The sequence below is a fragment of the Salminus brasiliensis genome, chromosome 4, assembly GCF_030463535.1.
Source record: "Salminus brasiliensis chromosome 4, fSalBra1.hap2, whole genome shotgun sequence".
NCBI classification, from domain to species: Eukaryota; Metazoa; Chordata; class Actinopteri; order Characiformes; family Bryconidae; genus Salminus; species Salminus brasiliensis.
In genome coordinates this window covers 1,930,847-1,950,031 of record NC_132881.1, presented here as the reverse complement: position 1 = coordinate 1,950,031, position 19,185 = coordinate 1,930,847, and the positions used below count along the sequence as shown (strand labels likewise).

General features: G+C 46.3%; 1 protein-coding gene across 2 annotated transcripts in view; it reads left to right on the top strand.

The window, feature by feature from the left end:
- rock2a (rho-associated, coiled-coil containing protein kinase 2a) overlaps nt 1-19,185 on the top strand; it is a 46,094-nt gene that overhangs the window by 12,932 nt on the left and 13,977 nt on the right. For both annotated transcript variants that reach the window (XM_072677296.1, XM_072677297.1), the window contains exons 2-20: nt 4,826-4,907; nt 6,465-6,565; nt 7,489-7,626; nt 7,939-8,199; nt 10,566-10,710; nt 10,798-10,936; nt 11,114-11,205; nt 11,906-12,065; nt 12,888-12,936; nt 13,690-13,701; nt 14,565-14,693; nt 15,160-15,295; nt 15,393-15,484; nt 15,641-15,887; nt 16,887-16,993; nt 17,429-17,588; nt 17,776-17,936; nt 18,464-18,648; nt 18,809-18,878. In XM_072677296.1, coding sequence (XP_072533397.1) covers nt 4,826-4,907; nt 6,465-6,565; nt 7,489-7,626; nt 7,939-8,199; nt 10,566-10,710; nt 10,798-10,936; nt 11,114-11,205; nt 11,906-12,065; nt 12,888-12,936; nt 13,690-13,701; nt 14,565-14,693; nt 15,160-15,295; nt 15,393-15,484; nt 15,641-15,887; nt 16,887-16,993; nt 17,429-17,588; nt 17,776-17,936; nt 18,464-18,648; nt 18,809-18,878 — 2,466 coding nt within the window. The remainder of the gene's footprint in view (nt 1-4,825; nt 4,908-6,464; nt 6,566-7,488; nt 7,627-7,938; nt 8,200-10,565; nt 10,711-10,797; nt 10,937-11,113; nt 11,206-11,905; nt 12,066-12,887; nt 12,937-13,689; nt 13,702-14,564; nt 14,694-15,159; nt 15,296-15,392; nt 15,485-15,640; nt 15,888-16,886; nt 16,994-17,428; nt 17,589-17,775; nt 17,937-18,463; nt 18,649-18,808; nt 18,879-19,185) is intronic.

The following is a 19,185-nucleotide window of genomic DNA, read 5'->3' as shown; positions in this document are numbered from 1 at the left end:
ACCTGCCTGTTTATCCCCATATACATCCATACCCTATATCCGCCCTTACCTGTCAATATTTATCTATACCTATACCCCCCCTCATACCCAACATTATATCCATCCTATCTATACCCGTACTCCCCCATACCTATCCATATCAATACCTGCCCTTACCCATCAATATTTATCTAAACCCATACTCCCCCACACCCATCCATATCCAATACCCGCTCTTACCCGTTAATATTTATCTATACCCATACCCCTCCCAATACCCATCCATACTCAATACCCGCCCTTACCCGTCAATATTTATCTATACCCATACTCCCTCTCACACCATCCCTGCCCAATACTCGCCCTTACCTATCAATATTTATCTATACCCATACCCCTCCCAATACCCATCCATACTCAGTCCCCACCCTTACCCGTCAATATGTAATAATACCCATACCCCATACCCATCCATATAAGTACCCACCCTTACCTGTCAATATTACCTGTTAAGTACCCATACAACTCCCATACCCCTCCATATTCAATACCCGCCCTTACTCATCAATATTTATCTATACCCATACCCATTCATACCCAATACCATCCATGCCAGTCCATGCTCATACCATGCCTCTCTACACTTCCCCACACCAGTCTATACCTGAATCCTGCACGGTAAACATTGTGTGTTGTGGGTGGAGTCCGGTTCGAGTCGGGAGCATGAAGACTCCTAAGTGAAAACTGATGCTGTAGCTCTAAAATTCAGCTCTGCTCGGCCTTTATTAAGCCTCGTGCGTCCTGACCAATCAGTAACAAACTTCTTTACTGGACACCAGGCCAAAGATCTGCCAAACTGCTGCACTGTAAAACGGCAGGGTGTTAAATGGCGTGAAAGAGGATGATGACAGTAATGACACACATCCATGCTAATTACACCTCTGTCTGAGTGCTGAACAGTGTAGCGCATTGCACAGTGAATGACTCATGCAGTATGTAGAAGTGTGTTGTGCTGTGTGCAGGTGAGGAGTGTTCTGGCATTGTTCCCTCTCTTGTTTGTCTGTCCGTACCTCCATCCAGCCATTTTTCATATTTTATTGCACAACAAAATATCATAGCTTCCCGGCATTCCTGGCATTCCTTGTTTTATTTTTGTTCTTGGTCGATGTTTTACGACCAGATTTATATATACTGTTACTTACAACTAGGAGTGATTTTATTCAAATTAAAGATCAGACCAGTAACATATATATTATTAATAATAATAATAATAATAATAATAGACTTGTGCAGTTTATAAGCCTTTCAGAATAAAAGAGTCTGGCTGTGTCTGCAGCTAAAGCCTAAACATTAGGGTACTTGGATTGGTATTAGCATTAAGGTACTCTGCATTAAGGTACTCTGCATTAAGGTACTCTGCATTAAAGTACTCTGCATTAAAGTACTCTGCATTAAAGTACTCTGCATTAAAGTACTCTGCATTAAGGTACTCTGCATTAAAGTACTCTGCATTAAAGTACTCTGCATTAAGGTACTCTGCATTAAAGTACTCTGCATTAAGGTACTCTGCATTAAGGTACTCTGCATTAAGGTACTCTGCATTAAGGTACTCTGCATTAAGGTACTCTGCATTAAAGTACTCTGCATTAAGGTACTCTGCATTAAAGTACTCTGCATTAAGGTACTCTGCATTAAGGTACTCTGCATTAAGGTACTCTGCAATAAAGTACTCTGCATTAAGGTACTCTGCATTCAGGTACTCTGCATTCAGGTACTTTGCATTCAGGTACTCTGCATTCAGGTACTCTGCATTCAGGTACTCTCCATGAAGGTACTCTGATCGATAAAAGCCGAAACTCAGATCTACTTAAACTACTCAGATCAGATCGGTATCATCCAATACTTATTATTAAGGTGCTTATAATCGGGTCAGCATGGTCCTCGGATTGTTATCTGCTGATACTCTGCTGCTGTACTGTACACGGGGGGTTCAGCTGGAGGGGTTTTGGATCTTCTGGCAGTTTTCAGATGAACTCAGACGTGCTACAAACTCAGAAGAGCCTGTTTTAATATCAGTGTCTGTTTAGTTTAGTTTTTTTTTAATCCAGTCTAAAGTAGCGTCTCTGTGGGAGCTCTTTCTGGCAGCTCCATTAGATAACGACATGACGAGACTCCGATAAGGAATGTTGCCATGCCAACCAGCGGGGTTAAGGGGTTGCGCTGCTTGGAGGCGCTGCGCTTGTTTTAGCATCTACAGATGGGTTTCTCAGTAGGACCATCGCAGAGAAACCACAGTCGGAACGGCCAGAGCGCCGGCTCAGTGGGGGGTGTTTCAGACAGCAGGATTTGTTTGCTCAGGTAGTTTAAGCCTAAGATCACGTCTGTACAGTTGACGAAGAGCTTCAGAAATTCCCTGATGCCCATTGATTGAGTGATTGATTGATTGATTTAAACAGTATTGACCAATTTGCCGCATTAAGGTACTCTGATCAGATGGGTATTGTCCGATACTCTGCATTAAGGTACTCTGATCAGATGGGTATTGTCCGATACTCGGCAGTAAGGTACTCTGATCAGATGGGTATCGTCCGATACTCGGCATTAAGGTACTCTGATCAGATGGGTATCGTCCGATACTCGGCAGTAAGGTACTCTGATCAGATGGGTATTGTTCGATACTCAGCATTAAGGTACTCTGATCAGATGGGTATCGTCCGATACTCGGCAGTAAGGTACTCTGATCAGATGGGTATCGTCCGATACTCGGCATTAAGGTATTCTGATCAGATGGGTATTGTTCGATACTCAGCATTAAGGTACTCTGATCAGATGGGTATTGTCCGATACTCAGCATTAAGGTACTCTGATCAGATGGGTATCGTCCGATACTCTGCAGTAAGGTACTCTGATCAGATGGGTATCGTCCGATACTCGGCAGTAAGGTACTCTGATCAGATGGGTATCGTCCGATACTCGGCAGTAAGGTACTCTGATCAGATGGGTATCGTCCGATACTCTGCAGTAAGGTACTCTGATCAGATGGGTATCGTCCGATACTCGGCAGTAAGGTACTCTGATCAGATGGGTATCGTCCGATACTCGGCAGTAAGGTATTCTGATCAGATGGGTATCGTCCGATACTCGGCAGTAAGGTACTCTGATCAGATGGGTGCACTTCATATCAGCTGATACTCAGCATGAAGGTATGCCCATCAGATCAGTGTCGTCCCATACTCTACATTAGGGTACTCTGATCAGATTGGTATCAGTAGATACGCAGCATTACAGTACTCAGCATTAAGGTGCTCTGATCAGATAAGGGGGCATTAAATAGGGATCAGACTGTCCTCAGTGATATATTAGCTAAGTAGTTCTAAAGCGAAGTAAAAAAGCAGCCAACCAGAGCAAGGGACCTGGTTCATTTGGATTCTTCTGACCGATGTAGAACCAGCTGCCCACATTGACTCTGTGCCCTGACCGTTACAGTTCAGCTTTCTGTCCAATCCCCCTCCTCTCTTCAGACCCCGGTTTCTCGCTAACCGTTCCAGCAGCTATTTTTAAGAGTGGTAAAAGTGTTTAGTTTGGGTCCTGCCTTTTACAGCCGTAGTGGGGTGTTGTGTTGTGTGCCCGTAGCTGGAGCAGCGCTTTATTAGTGTGGGCTGTGTAGATTGCCAGTAAAGGCTCCAGGCAGCCAGGGGATGGTCAGATGATGGTACTTGTTGTACTTTCAGGAGTAGTTTTGCTGATGTTTTTTGACATTGTCTGACTCCCTGTTCTCTAGAAACATGGACTGAAGCCAGAGTCAGAGTGTGCCTCTATTCATTGTTCTAGATAATGGGACCTCCTATGATGCAGGTATGCAGGATTTTTTAAGAAACACTGGAGGAGCAGGTGTCCTCACTGTAAATGTTATTATAGCATGAAAGTGAAGTAACGCTTGTACTGTGTGTGTGTGTGTGTGTGTGTGTGTGTGTGTGTGTGCGCGCGCGAAGTGTGGTTTGAGAAAGGATAGCGAAAGAGGAAATGATGTCATCGCTAAGCTGCACCCCTTCACAACAGTGCTCCATCTCTGGAGTCTCGAGTGGAATGTGTCATTTCCTGTGTGTGTGTGTGTGTGTGTGTGTGTGTGTGTGTGTGTGTGTGTGTGTGTGCGTGTGTGTGTGTGTGTGTGCGCGCTTATAATAGTATGTTAAACATGCAGGATTTGGACAGAAATTACACTACATTTATTGAAGTCATAAGCAGTGTTCATCTCTCTCTCAAACGCACACACACGCACACACAGGCACACACACACACAGAAGGGAGAGAATTCATATTTCGTATGACTCCAAATGAAGGAGAGAGAGAGAGAGAGAGAGAGAGAGAGACAGGTTCTGTCTGGTATGTCAAACCACAGCAGGCCTGGTCTCTATTCTTTACCACTTTAACACCACAGCCCCTCTGTCACACTCCGACCACCCTGGTGGACCCACACACACACACACACACACGTGTACACTTCTGGAGATTTTTGGTTAATTGTTTTAAGTGCGTTTCCGTTCATTCTGTGGTTCGGTCTCTCGGGAGGAGCTGATTGGTCCTCCAGATTCTCGCAGCTGCTCTGTCTCAGGCCTAATGCCAGGCCTAGACTAGAGGGGAATAAAGCTCCCCAAGCAGGAGGAGTGGGGTGGTGATCTTGTCGCTGAATACAATCAAATCCTCACAGCAATGCTCCTTCAAAATCTAATAGAAAGTCTTCTCTGGACTGTAGAGTTTACATTCACTCCAACAAAAGCAGGATCAGCTCAGACCTTTTGATCTTTGAATTCTGAGCTAAATTGTGTTTTTCTTCTTTGCCTTTCAGGACGCCATGAATGCCCTGGTCCTGGATCTGGACTTTCCAGCCTTGCGCAAAAACAAGAACATAGAAAACTTCCTGAACAGATGTGAGTATTAAAATACTGTCCCTTGTGGTTGGGGCTGGTCGAGTTCACAGCCTTTGCTCAGCCGTTCATCAAGGAATGTGATACCAGATTTTTAAGGATCTGCCGATACCGAGTACCGATACCAACTCGCTGGTTCGAATCCCAGTCGTCTGCAGGCTGGTGCGTCCCTCCGGGTGCGTTGGGTGGTTGCCCAGTGGTGTTGCATCTTGAATGAATAAACCATATATATCTGACCATGTGGGAGAGACTTAAGGCATCAGGATTGACTTAATCATTCCTAGCAGATATAAATGAACCCAATTTCTATTTATTAAAATGTCTATATCTAAAATTAATAATTGAACTCAGGACTTTTATTTTGACTTTTGAAGTCTGTAAAACCTAAAAGGAGCAAGCAGCTCCTCCCTTCTTGGTTGTCCTTATATGGAAGACCAGCTGTGTGGCAGTGATGTCATTGCCCCCCTGCTCTCGGCTGTTCTCCGTTATAGGTGCAAGCCTCCAACCCAGCAGTCCAGCTCTGGTCAAAGCTGTGGCTTTTAAAAACAACGGCAGGGGATTTAAATCGGCAGTTTATTGATATTTTGGACACTTCTGGGACTCTAAACAGTGTTCGGTGTGTGTGTGTGTGTGTGTGTGTGTGTGTGTGTGTGTGAGAGAGACCCCCCGCCACTCCTTTCCTGCGATGCTCTTGAGTAAACGGAGCAGGCTGCTGAAGGCCGTGTGTGTATTTTGCGCCTTGTTGTTTGCTATGATCCGTGTATCACATCTGTAGGTTCCTTCCTCTGATCCGGAGTTGTAGTGCGGGAATCGGGTTTAGTGAATAGATCAGTTCCGTGAATCGGTCAGTATCGGGACCGATATTTGGTCCTAGTATCGGAACGGTGCATCCCTAATGCTAACTGTCCTCCTGCTGGCTGTGCTGAAGCCCGATGAAGGTATTTGAGGGAGTCTGGAAATCGGCGAGCGCTCTGTTAATCGGTGCAGGAGGAAGTTCGATGGCGCTGCCATTCAGAGCCGGACGCGACGCCGCAGCGACCGTGATGGAGGTCTGTTGACCGCATGTCGATGCTCTGCAGCTTTCTGAATGACTCTGTGCAGCTCGGCCTGCTGGCGATGTTGCTGATTCTGTCCGTCTCCGCCCGCCTCCCCTTTCCAGATTTGACAAATGATCTCCTTCCACTCTGCCGACGCATCCTAATTTTCCCCCCTCATTTCCATGGCAACCATAGTGCAGTCTGTTGTGCGTGACAGCGGGAGGATGAGTCAACGCCTGGGCGATGAGTCAAACTCGGCCGGCCGGGCGAGTGAGCGAGCCCTGTGTGAACACACTGATAAACGGTGCCCTGGAACCTGTCAGCTTTTTCCCAGCACTGTCCTGGAGACCGGCCAGTATTCCCAGTTCCCATCTCCCAACTCCTAGTGCATCTAATCAGTCCTACCTGCGCCCCTCTCCCTGCGCCCCTCTCCCTGCAAGGGAGAAGCGAAGGTGGTTGCTCCAGGTTCAGAAGCGAAGGTGGTTGGATTGGCTTGTCTGATTGCTTTTGTGTTTCTCCACAGATGAGAAGGTTATGGACCACATTAGAGAACTGCAGATGAAACCGGAGGATTTTGACAGAGTGAAGGTGATTGGACGAGGAGCGTTTGGAGAAGTGCAACTGGTGAGAGGAGTGTGTGAGTGTGTGAGTGTGTGAGTGTGTGAGTGTGTGAGTGTGTGAGTGTGTGAGTGTGTGAGTGTGTGGGATGATTCCTGCCAGCTTTATCTTCAGTTTTTGTTGCTTTACGTTTTCACTAGTAACATAAGATCTCTCCACCAATCACAGCTCTCTATCTGGTGTTGATATGCTAACAGCCACCTGTGACTACTAGGACTTTTAATGGGAGGATTAACTCCCTGTATATCCTCCTCACCTGTAGAGGGAGCTGTGCCTCCAACACCTGTTCAGAAACGGTTCAGACTTTGCTAATGTGTGTCCGAGCTGTGTGTCCGAGCTGTGTGTCCGAGCTGTGTGTCCGAGCTGTGTGTCCGAGCTGTGTGTCCGGGCTGCGTGTCCGGGCTGCGTGTCCGGGCTGCGTGTCCGGGCTGCGTGTCCGAGCTGCGTGTCCGAGCTGCGTGTCCGAGCTGCGTGTCCGAGCTGTGTCCGAGCTCTCCTAAAGTTCCATCTGTATAAAAGCTTCTGTGAAAGTGTCAGAGTTTATCGGAGACATGTAGAGAAAATATAGTTCATTTTTAACATTATTTTTATTATTTTATAATGTAAATGTGTTACATTTTCCTTTTTTACTCAGTCATAACTGAGCTTGCCTGACTGGGGAATCAAACCCTGTCGTCCTGTGTTTTGAGGTGGTGTTAATTATCTCATATCTATATAATATTATCTATCCATCTGTTTTTTTATTATTTAATTTCTTTATTATGATTATTATTATTATTATTATTATTTAACTCTTTTTGACCAATTTCCAGCCCCTCCCCCCACAATTTTAGTTCTGCCAATTAACCTACCTCTGGGTGAATGTGTGTTTATGGATCTGTATATGTGTGTGTGTGTGTGTGTGTGTGTGTGTGTGTGTGTGTGTGTAGGTGAGGCACAGGGCGTCTCAGAAGGTGTACGCAATGAAGCTTCTGAGTAAGTTTGAGATGATCAAGCGCTCGGACTCTGCTTTCTTCTGGGAGGAGCGAGACATCATGGCCTTCGCGGACAGCCCCTGGGTCGTACAGGTGAGTCACAAACACACGTATTTATACCCTGTTGTCCTGTGTTTTGAGGTGGGGTTATCCAGTATGTATGATTGTATGTTTTTTGAAGTTATTGATTGATCGATTACTTAATTTATGTATTAATTTATTGATTTATTTGTTATTTTAAACAATTATTTATAAAATGTATTATTACATTGTTATTTATTTATATATACCTTTGTTTCATTTAATTTATTTGGCGAATTTTCTCATATATTCATTTATCTCTCTCTCTCTCTCTCGCTTGCTCCCTCACGCTCCCTCTCCCTCCCCCTGCTGCTCCCCCTCCAGCTGTGCTGTGCCTTTCAGGATGACCGTTATCTCTATATGGTGATGGAGTACATGCCAGGCGGAGACCTGGTGAACCTGACCAGTACGTACGACGTCCCAGAGAAGTGGGCGAAGTTCTACACGGCCGAGGTGGTCATGGCCCTGGACGCCATCCACTCTATGGGCTTCATCCACCGCGATGTTAAACCGGACAACATGCTGCTGGACCGCAATGGCCACCTCAAACTCGCCGACTTCGGCACCTGCATGAAGATGAACTCGGTAATGGGTGCCACTTTCATAAGCAATTAAGCTTTTGACTGTTACTGTATTAATTAATCGACTTTGGGTAACATTATAGAGCATTATAGAGCACCCCCTATGCTTCCTGTAGTGTATTACAGTCTGTCAGAACAGGTGTGTGGATTATATAAACATTATAGAGCGCCCCCTACACTTCCTGTAGTGTATTACAGCCTGCAGCACGAGTGTGTGTATCAATTAAACATTATAGAGCACTTTTGAAATGAACCAGTAGGAGGTGTATCACCCCCTACGGTTCTAGTAGAGTATTACAATTTTTCAGAACACCCATATGGATTGTATGAACACTATTGACCGAAGTAAACAACATGACCTCTTCCCTATTATTGACAACCCGTTCGCTGATCATTTGAAGCCTAATAAGTAAAGGAGCTCTCTGACCCAAATGCAGTGCTGCAGCTGCTCCACAGGGGCTGTGTTCCAATTCAGAGTTGATCACAGTGGTCATGACTGGCACAGTGGTCAGGGAACAAACCCTTTTTAGCTCAGTTATATGGTGCAGCGGAAGAGTAAATAAGCTAGATGTAGGCTGGGGTATTTGTGGCCGTTTGTATAATTAATGCAGTCATAAAAAAGTCTGAGAGATCATGGTTTTGTCCTATTTTCAGAAAGCGAGTCTTCCACAAAGACCAAATGATCAGATTGTACTGAAAAACAGCCACATTTAAGTTTATTAGTAGAAGTAGGTCGTTTAATTAAGGTTTGAGTTTGAGAAAGTTACTGTTGTTCAGTTTTGGTTTCTGTCCGATCTCAGCATCAGAACAATATGAAAACCTGCAAACTCGAACCTTCCTCAAATGTCATTTCTGGTGTCGGTCTGGCACTCATTTACACTCTTGTCTTACTTTCCTTTGGGCTCTGACGAGCTCTTAATTAGACCTGGCCAAGACTTTGTCCAGCTCCTGTTGGACTTGTTGTCACTCTGATTCAGAAGCCCCTGTAAAGTTGCTGTTTTGGAATTATGAGGTTTACCTTCTCCTGTAAAGTTGCAATTTTGGAGATACAAGGTTTTTCTTCCCCTGTAAAATTACTGTTTTGGAGATACGAGGTTTACCTTCTTCTGTAAAGTTGCTGTTTTAAAGATCCAGTGCTTTCATGCCCCTGGAAAGTTACAATTTGGGAAATTAAAGGTTTTCCTTCTCTTGTAAAGTTGCAGTTTTGGAAATACAAGGTCTTTCTTCACCTGTAAAGTTACTGTTTTGGAGATACAAGTTTTTCCTACCCTGTAAAGTTACTGTAATGGAGATACAAGGTTTCCCTCCCCTGTACAGTAGCTGTTTGAAGGGGTTGTGTCTGACGGGTCAGTATGGAGATGAAGAGAAGCTCATGCTTCCCGCTGCTTGATCTGGACGCTCCCCCCGAGCTGGAAGATCATTCCCAGCTCTCCCACAGGCCGCATTCCTGAACATGCACCCTAAATAGCGCGCACGCATCACCCAGCGCTTCCGGATTATTCCTGCCTCTCTTGTTTTCTCTGTATCAGTGCTGAGCGAGTCAGGCGTGGGGTCAGTGAGTTTAGCCGTGATTGACCTTGAGTGACCTCATCGGCAAGAAGGCCGCAGGCGTTAATAGGCCACGGTGTCCGAGTCCAGATGTGTCGTGGAGCTGGAGCTTTGGGGACGGGCTGGATTAGATTAACTGGAGCCTGATTAACTAAGCCGGCTATAGGGCGTGTGGGGGCAACAGCCCATTCAGCGCGCACACTGTACGGTGCTGGTGAACGGACCATGCACCGGTCGTCATGACTACAACTTAGATACAGCCCATAATTTATCTCCTATCCAAACCCACCAGTGCAGCTAGACGAGTCTTCTGAGTTTTATATGGCATGATGATGATGATGATGATGATGATGAAGGTAAACAGCAGGTTCTAGAGCCGAACTCTTCTCAGAACTCTGGTAGAACAGCGTCTGAGGCATCAGGCAGCGTCTTCATCACCATTAGCTTTTATTAGAGGTTCTAGACGTCCGCTTCCCTTCACCTCCACTGTAGAACTCCAGCTCTGACTAATACCAAACTACTGTGATCTTGTTAATTATTTAATTCTGCAGACCCCCACACACACACCCACACACACACACACCCACATACACACTACTGTGGTTACTGATGACCTCTGATTTTCTCATAGGGAGTCAGTAGGGTGTGCACTGTCGCCACCTAGTGCTCCGCTATGGCATCACACCTTTCAAACCTAATTAAAACCTGTTGTTTTCCTCCAAACGAACGAGGCTAGCGTAGCTAACAAACACACTTCCCTCAAACTGCGCATCATGACTGAAGTGTAAAGTTGACTCTGTAAACCCAACTGTGTGATTGCAGACGGGGATGGTACACTGCGACACGGCTGTGGGAACGCCCGACTACATCTCGCCCGAGGTGCTGAAGTCGCAGGGAGGAGACGGCTACTACGGCCGAGAGTGCGACTGGTGGTCTGTAGGAGTGTTCATCTTCGAGATGCTAGTGGGTGAGTGGTGGTGATCTTCGGGAATTAGGGTTGGGTTTATTGAATATAGCTACATGTGCAAGACCCTCTTTTATATGTGTTCAACAGGCGATACCCCATTTTATGCTGACTCACTGGTGGGGACCTACAGTAAGATCATGGACCATAAGAACTCTCTGAACTTCCCTGATGATGTGGAGATCTCGAAAGAGGCCAAAAACATCATCTGCGCCTTCCTGACGGACAGGTCAGCTTTTCTCATTTCTCCAGCAGAGCAGAACAACAAGCGGGGGGGTGGGGGGCTGCCCCATGTGTCGCTGGTTAATGGTTGTTGTGGTGTTACTCTTTGCCCAGTAAGCAATCACACACAGTGCTGTTTAGTTTAGTTGTGTTGTGTGTGTGTGTGTGTGTGTTGTGTTTCTAGGGAGGTTCGTTTGGGTCGCAATGGAGTGGGAGAGATTAAGAGCCACCCTTTCTTCAAAAATGACCAGTGGACCTTTGACACGATCAGAGACAGTGAGTCCCACACACTACAGCAAGGAAGTGTTTCAAATGTCGTGTCCAAATATTTGTGGACACCCCTTCTAATGAATGCATTTAGCTGCTTTAAGTTGCACCCATGTGCAAATGCACACAAACACACCCACAGCGTGTCTCGTCCCTGTAGAGAAGTACTGCCAATAGAATAGGACTCTCTGGAGCAGATCAACATCATGAACCTATCACCATGCTGCCTAATAATGCCAGGCGTGGACTAGTAGGAGTGAGGAGCTGTGGAGCAGTGGAAGAGCTGTGCAAGAGCTGTGCTCTCTGGAATGATGGTGGTGGAGATCCATCCTGTACTTTTTGGCACAAGGTGGGGTGGTGATCATCCAGCATCCTGACCTTACTAATGCTCAGAATGCAATCAAATCCTCACAGCAATGCTCCAGCCTCCAAAATCTAGTAGAAAATCTTCTTCCCTGGACAGTAGAGACAGTTACTCTAATTAAAGCAGGAGAAACTCTTTTTAATACTTTTGATTTCAGAAGAAACAATGCAACAACAACAAGCAGGTGTCCCAATACTTTTGACCATTTATTTGATCTTATTTATTTTTATCATATTTTAAACATCTCTCTGTTTGGTCTTGTCCCTTGTTGTTGTTGTTGTTGAAGCATTTCCCTGGTAGCTGTGCTGTGTATGACTGACAGTTTGTCTCCCTGTCTTGCTGCAGCGGCGGCTCCGGTGGTGCCAGAGTTGAGCAGCGACATCGACACCAGTAATTTTGACGAGATCGAAGAGGATAAAGGCGACTCTGAGACGTTTCCCACGCCCAAAGCTTTCGTAGGGAACCAGCTCCCCTTCGTCGGCTTCACCTACTTTAAAGAAGACCAGTAAGAACACCAGCCGTGCGTTTACTGTCGACCCGGGTGACCAAACAAGCTGCATATCTACATTACCTTACAAATCAAGAATGAGGTGCCTTAGAAGAACCACCTTTGGGTCAATAAGGAACCATGTGTGTAACAGAGATACAGTTAAATTAAACATTTAGATCAAGTGAAAGTTCTTTAGGCCTTTATGAGGTTTGCATCACACTCACAGACATGGTTCTCTATTGGACCAAAAGTGGTTCTTCTAGTGGATCGCCTCCTAGAACCCTATTTAAGAGTCTAGACAGGGAGAAAGAACTGTCCCAGAACCGCGGGACAGTTAGCAGCTGTCTCTACAGTCCGCTCCAGTCAGGGTATCCACCTTCATCTTGAACCTATCCATGCAGTGAATATACACACACACACACACACACACACAGTGGAAAGTAAACACACATGACCGTGAGCGGTGGGCAGCCTTCGCCACAGCAATGTTCTTTCTCAAGGGCCCAACAGTGGCAGCTTAGCAAACCCAGGTATCAAGCAGGACCCCAGCCCCGATTTCAATAACCCAGTGCTCCACCACTGAGCCACCACGTCCCCCAGTGGTGACCCCCTTCCTCTACAGTTTCTGATCTTAGTGATGTTCACGAACGCAAAGACAGTGTAAGAAAACCAGCCCCAAACTTGGATGCCTCCACCTTTTGTGCTTTACACTACTCCTACTTCATCATGGTGGGGATTCCTCTGCACACAGAGAGAAGTTTAATGGTTAAAATGTCCAAATACTTTTTAAACTGCTGTAATTGAAGCGTCACTCATGGCAGTCTTGCTCTTTTCCAGGTTATTGAGCGCTTCCAACAGTTCAGCAGAGCATCCCACAAAGGGGGAGGTGAGACCTCACTTCTACACAGCCTGGGTCAGATGCACAGCAGGACAAATGTGGCTATACAGCTCTAAAAAAAAAAGAGACCTCTTACATTTTATTTTTTCTTAATTTTGCGTCTGATTGGCACTCCAGGTTATTCCACCAAACTGGTTTCTGAATGCTCTCAAAGTTCAGATATTAGGACTGTGTTTAAATTTCAATAATAACATTATAATTATTATAATAATTTATTTGCATTACTTGAGCAGCTGTTTTTGAGCAGTTCTCATTTCCGCAAATAAATAAATAAATAAATGCTCTAAATAGTAATATTTTTATTTGGAATTTAGGGAAATGTTGTCCATGGTTTATGAAATACAACGCTAATGTTCATTTCCCTAAACACACTGCCTGTAACTAGTAAAACCACTGATCATGTAGGGGGTCTCTTCATTTTTTCCAGAGCTCTATTAAACCCCTTGAACTCATAAACCATTCCTTAAGAAGCTATTAAACATACAGCTTTTATTTATTATAGCTCAGATATTTGATTATTGACACTTCAGTATTCTGTACTCTAACACTAGACCTAAAATATTTCCACTCATGTCAGATGGCTAATTCATCTGAAATCACAACCAACTTTGGTTGTCGCCACACCGCCGTGCCTTCATATGGCAAAACAAACGCAAACTGGGCATGTTGTGTCAGTGCCGTTAGTAATGCTGCAAGGTATTCTAACCATTTCCTTCTGTTTTCTGGCCTTTTGTCTTGCAGGACAGCGCTGCAGTGAGTATACGCTTTCCTCTTCCACGTCCTTCCTGCAGAACAGGGCAGCTCGAGCTGTTTTGGTTGTTGTTGATGATTGTCGATGATTGTCATCCTCACTGTTCTGCTCTGTTGAGTGCACACAGCTCAGTTTACAACAATCTTTAACCAAGTGTGATTTCAGAGAAGACGAGGAGAACGCCCTCTAGCTGTGGCGGAGAGTGGGTTTCACACTCCTGAGACTGAGGCAGGATTACAGTTGATCCTTTTGACATTTTTACATTTACATTTAAGGCATTTAGAAGACGCTCTTATCCAGAGCGGCTTACAAAAGAGCTTCACTATTTACCCAAGAAAAACCTCAGCTAGTTTGAATAGACTAATAATTTAAAGATACCTCTAAGTTACACAAGTCAGTAAGGTGACCACTCTACTATACGCCCAAGTATTCCCAGAAGAGGTGGATCTTCAGTCTGGGATTGAAGACCGCGAGCGCCTCTGCCGTTCGGACCACCAGGGGAAGTTTGTTCCACCACTTTGGTGCCAGGACAGAAAAAAGCCTGGACGCTCGTCTTCTGTGGATTTATAAGTCCTGTAGCATCAGGAGACACATAAGCTAGTCTATTAGTGTCTATTAGAGGTTCCTGAACACCTGCGTGTGACGATTTAGGCCTGCAGTTATTGCAGTTGCTTGCGTAAGCTTCCTTTGTTTATGAGCTACATTAGCATTGTAGCTCCAGAAGGGAACTTCAGACACTGAACATGTTGACTACATAATAAACCAAGTAAGTTGTGTCCAACGTGTTGGACAGGAGGTAATCCTGTGATCCTTATGCGCCGCTGGTCTTGTTCTAATGCTGTGCTAATGCTGTGATTTGCTGCAGATCCAGAAGAAGCTCCACTGCCTGGAGGAGCAGCTCAATAACGAGATGCAGGCCAAAGATGAACTGGAGCACAAGTACAGGACAGCCAGCGGACGACTGGACAAAATCACCAAAGAGCTCGAAGAAGAGGTGTGTGAATTCGGGGTTTCTTCAGCACCTCGCGACCTCCCGTCAGTCCTGCCTCCCTCTCCGAGGGAGAGGCGGCGAGCGCCTGATGTGAGGGATATCAGGGCTCATGGGGCAGTGGCTCAAGCTTCAGCTCACCAGGTTTAGCGTAAAGAGAGGGTGGAGCCTGACCTGACCTGGAGCGCCCATTCCACATGGAGAGGAGGGCAGTACTTTGTAGATTTACACTGGGGGCCCTGAGGAGCCCGATTAGCTTCATTGGATAGAAACACTCAGATTTAGGTTCTCAGGAGCTTGAAGAAGGTGTGACTTTGTTAAAATAAGAGAAACCGTGAAGCATGGTGGTGGATGCATCGTTATTTGCACAAGCCACATTAATATTAAATTTTTAAATTATATTTATTATATATATTTTGTAATAGTTTGTTCATCTTCTGACTGACTGGTGTGTGTTTGTCTTTGTGAGTAGATGAACAGTAGGAAGGCTCTGGAGTCTACTCTGCGGCAGCTGGAGCGAGAGAAGGCTCTGCTGCAGCACAAGAGTGTGGAGAGCCACAGAAAGGCAGAGAGTGAGGCAGATCGCAAACGCTGCCTCGAAAACGAAGGTAAAGGTCTCCCACACGCTTCATTTCATTTTTTTTATCACCTTTACACACACGTCACACTCACACATCGCACACACTGAGTGTTTTTGCTTTGCAGTGAACAGTTTGAGGGACCAGCTGGAAGAGATGAAGAAGAGAAACCAGAATTCTCACATTTCCAACGAGAAGAACATCCACCTGCAGAGACAGGTATGTGCACACCTGTCCGGGCCTGTAGGGACTCGCAGCAGCTGAACGGACTTTTTTGTAATCTTTTCTGCTGAAATCATGCTGATATATAAGTCCGAACATCTGACCCACCTACACTGCCTTTTCACTGAGCATGTCCCGTGCTGTCCTCTGCAGCTGGACGAAGCGAACGCTCTGTTACGGGCCGAATCGGACGCGGCGACGCGGCTGCGGAAGGCGCAGGGCGACTCCAGTAAGCAGCTGCAGCAGCTGGAGACGCACGTGAGGGAGCTGCAGGACAAGTGCTGTCTGCTGGAGAGCAGCAAACTGGCACTGGAGAAAGACTACATCAGTCTGCAGGCTGCACTGGACACAGAGACACGCGAGCACACGCAGCGCTCCGAGACTATCTCCGACCTGCAGGGTAAAACCACACCACGAACCTAGAGCCACGCCTCCTTACCTAATAGACATGGAACCGGGGAACTGGCGTGGGTGGGAACGGGTCCTCTGTTCAGGTGCAGTTCGCAGGGGCTTGTCATATTAGCTGTAGGTTGGGGTCGTGTGGTAAGAATCTGGAGAAGCTGGAAAAGTATACTTCAGGTCACTGTGAACAGCCGTCCAGTGACTTCTAAAAGCATGTGGCCGAATCTGAGCGGCCAGTATAGCCCTATGATTTGTTCGGTCAGCAGTTACATGATGAGTAAATGGAACCAGTTCCTTTTATCATTGACACTGCCTCCACCATGCTTGACGGATCAGGTTGTAGGCTCAAAGATCAGTGTAAAAAGTTGTTCTATCCGTCCGTCTGTCTGTGTATCTATATGTCTGTCCTTCTATCTGTACATTCCTTTGCCCATCCACCTGCCTGCCTTCCTGTCTTATCTATCCATCTATCTATCTATCTGTCTGTCTGTCCATCTATCTGTCCATTCTTTTGCACATCCATCCATCCACCCATCCTCTGTCTGTCTGTCTGTCTGTCTGTACATCCATCTGCCTATCCATTCATCCCTCTGTCTGCCTGCCTGCCTGTCTGTCTTTGTCTGTCTGTCTGCCTAGCCACCCATCCTCTGTCTATCTGTCTGTACATCCATCCGCCTATCCATTCATCCCTCTATCTATCTATACCTCCACCTGTCTGTCTGTCTGTCTATCTATCTATCTATCGGACGCTCTTATCTGTCTGTCTGTATGTCCGTCCATTTGTCTGCCTATCGACGTGTCTATCCCTTTGCCATCCATCTGTCTGTCCCTCTACCTGTCTGCCTGTCTGTCAATCCGCCTGTCCAGCCATCCATCTGCCTATCTGTCCCTCTACCTGTCTTGTCTGTCTGTCTGTCTCTGTCCGCCCACTCATCCATCTGTCTACCCTTCTGTCTGTCTATTAATCTATCTGTTCTTTTTTTTTTTCTGTCTCTAGTGCGTCTCTCCGGTCTGGAGGATGAGGTGAAGCAGGCAAGGCAGGCTCTGTCCAAAGCTGAGAGTGAGAAGAGGCAGCTACAGGAGAAACTCACCGACCTGGAGAAGGTTTCTGGCTTCGTTCTCTCTCACACCACACACACACACTTCACTCAGACCAGTTACTGGGAAAATACCAGTTAGAATAAACAGCTGATAGGGATAAGTGTGATTATTCAAATATGCTGAACTCTTGAGTCATTCTAGTGTTTGTTTACGTAATGAAGTGTGTTTGGATTTTCAGTGGAATGAGTCTGTTTAAATAAATGAAGGGATGTTTGTACCTGAGTGGGTGTGGATTGTGAATCTGGACACATCTAAGGTGCAGCTGTATATGGATACATTTGCCACCCAAAATGACGAATTCATGCTGTCTGCTTTAAAACCAGCAGAACTGTAAAGCCTGTTCTTAATATCTGACAAATCGCTGCATGTGTTCCATCTGCCTTCTTTCTGCCACCCGTCATTCTGACATCCCTCCCTCACGGTCTGTTTGTCCAATAGGAGAAGAGCAATAAGGAGATCGATATGACATATAAGCTGAAGGTGCTACAGCAGAGCCTGGAGCAGGAAGAGGGGGCCCATAAGGCTACGAAAGCCCGCCTGGCCGACAAGAGCAAAATCAGCGAGTCCATCGAGGGAGCAAAGTCAGAGGCCATGAAAGGTACTTGAAATTATTGTGTAAAGGGTGAGACCATGAGCGTAGTTTGCTGTGAAGGCTATGAGGAGTTTACATGCTAGGGTAGGTACCAGTGGCTAGTGTGGTAAAGTGGTAAAGTGGCAAAGTGATCTAACAAGGGTAGTGTGCTACAAAGGGTGCTATGGAGGTAACCGCAGTGTGCTGTTGTCAGAATTGGAGTGGAAGCTGCAGGAGGAGCATTCCTCCAAGTTGCGTGTGGAAAACCGGCTGCTGGAGCTGGAGAAGCAGAACTCCATGCTGGACTGCGACTACAAGCAGGCCCTGCAGAAGCTCGACGAGCTGCGCAGACACAAGGATAGGCTCACTGAAGAGGTGAGTGTGTGTGTGTGTGTGTGTGCTTTCATTTGCTGATATGTGTGTAATTTCTAGACGCCGAGGGTCTGGACCACAGGGGGGCGACTGATCTGGTGGGTAGGTTGGGCAGGAGAGGTCCAGGAGTGCTTTATAAAATGTGCAGTAGACACGCAGCTCTGCAGAAGATTTCCTGATAAGGTTGGATCTCAGGATTACGAAGTGTGTTCGAGGTTCCCAAGCAACAAACACTCACTTGTTTGTGGAACTCTTAAGAAGAACTCAGCAGTGTCAGTTAGTCAGTGTCAGAGAACATCCTCAGTGCATCTATCCGTCCATCCATCCTTCAGCTGATCAAGAAGCTCATACACAGAAAAGCAAGCAGAAAATCAAACTGCAGAATCCACCTGCAGACCTCACTCCTGTATTTAAAGGAGGGACCTTATAAACATCTCTTCAGTACCCCACTCACCAGCAGAGCGGTCTGCCTTCTCTCCACAGTGAGGTTTCTTCACTGTTCTTCCATGTTCTCTCCTCCTGTGTCCCAGGTGAAGAACCTGTCTCTGAGGATCGAGCAGGAGGTGCAGAAGCGCAGCCTGACCCAGAACGACCTGAAGGTCCAGAACCAGCAGCTGAGCACGCTGCGGACGTCAGAGAAGCAGCTCAAGCAGGAGATCAACCACCTCTTGGACATCAAGCGCAGCCTGGAGAAGCAGAACACAGAGCTGCGCAAGTAGGCGGTCCCACAGTGCACCAGGACATGGGTTTAACCGATGTTTCAGAGAGCATTTCTGATTCTTGTTCTTCCTCTGTTCGTCTTCATCTCAACCAACCCCCCCCCCCCCCCCCCGTCTCTCTCTCTCTCTCTCTCTCGCTCTCTCTGGCTCTTTCAGGGAACGCCATGATTCGGACGGTCAGATGAAGGAGCTGCAGGATCAGTTGGAGGCTGAGCAGTATTTCTCAGTATGATTTTTATTATATGATTTTTTTTCCATTTTTAATTATTAATATTTTTTTTAATTAACACGCCCCCACAGCCCCCCCCCCCACACACACACCTTTCAACTCCTCCTAGCACTATGCCCCAACACTAGGAGGGTAAGGACTTTACACATGTCTCCTCCATCACATGTAAAGCCAGCCACCACCTCTTCGGGTCCCCAGCTCCACTGCACCAGCTAACACCTGTTAACCTTTCAAACAGCGCCCTCTATTGACCGGAACCCTCTTGCCAAATACATGTTTATTACACTCTTCTGTACGTTCAGAA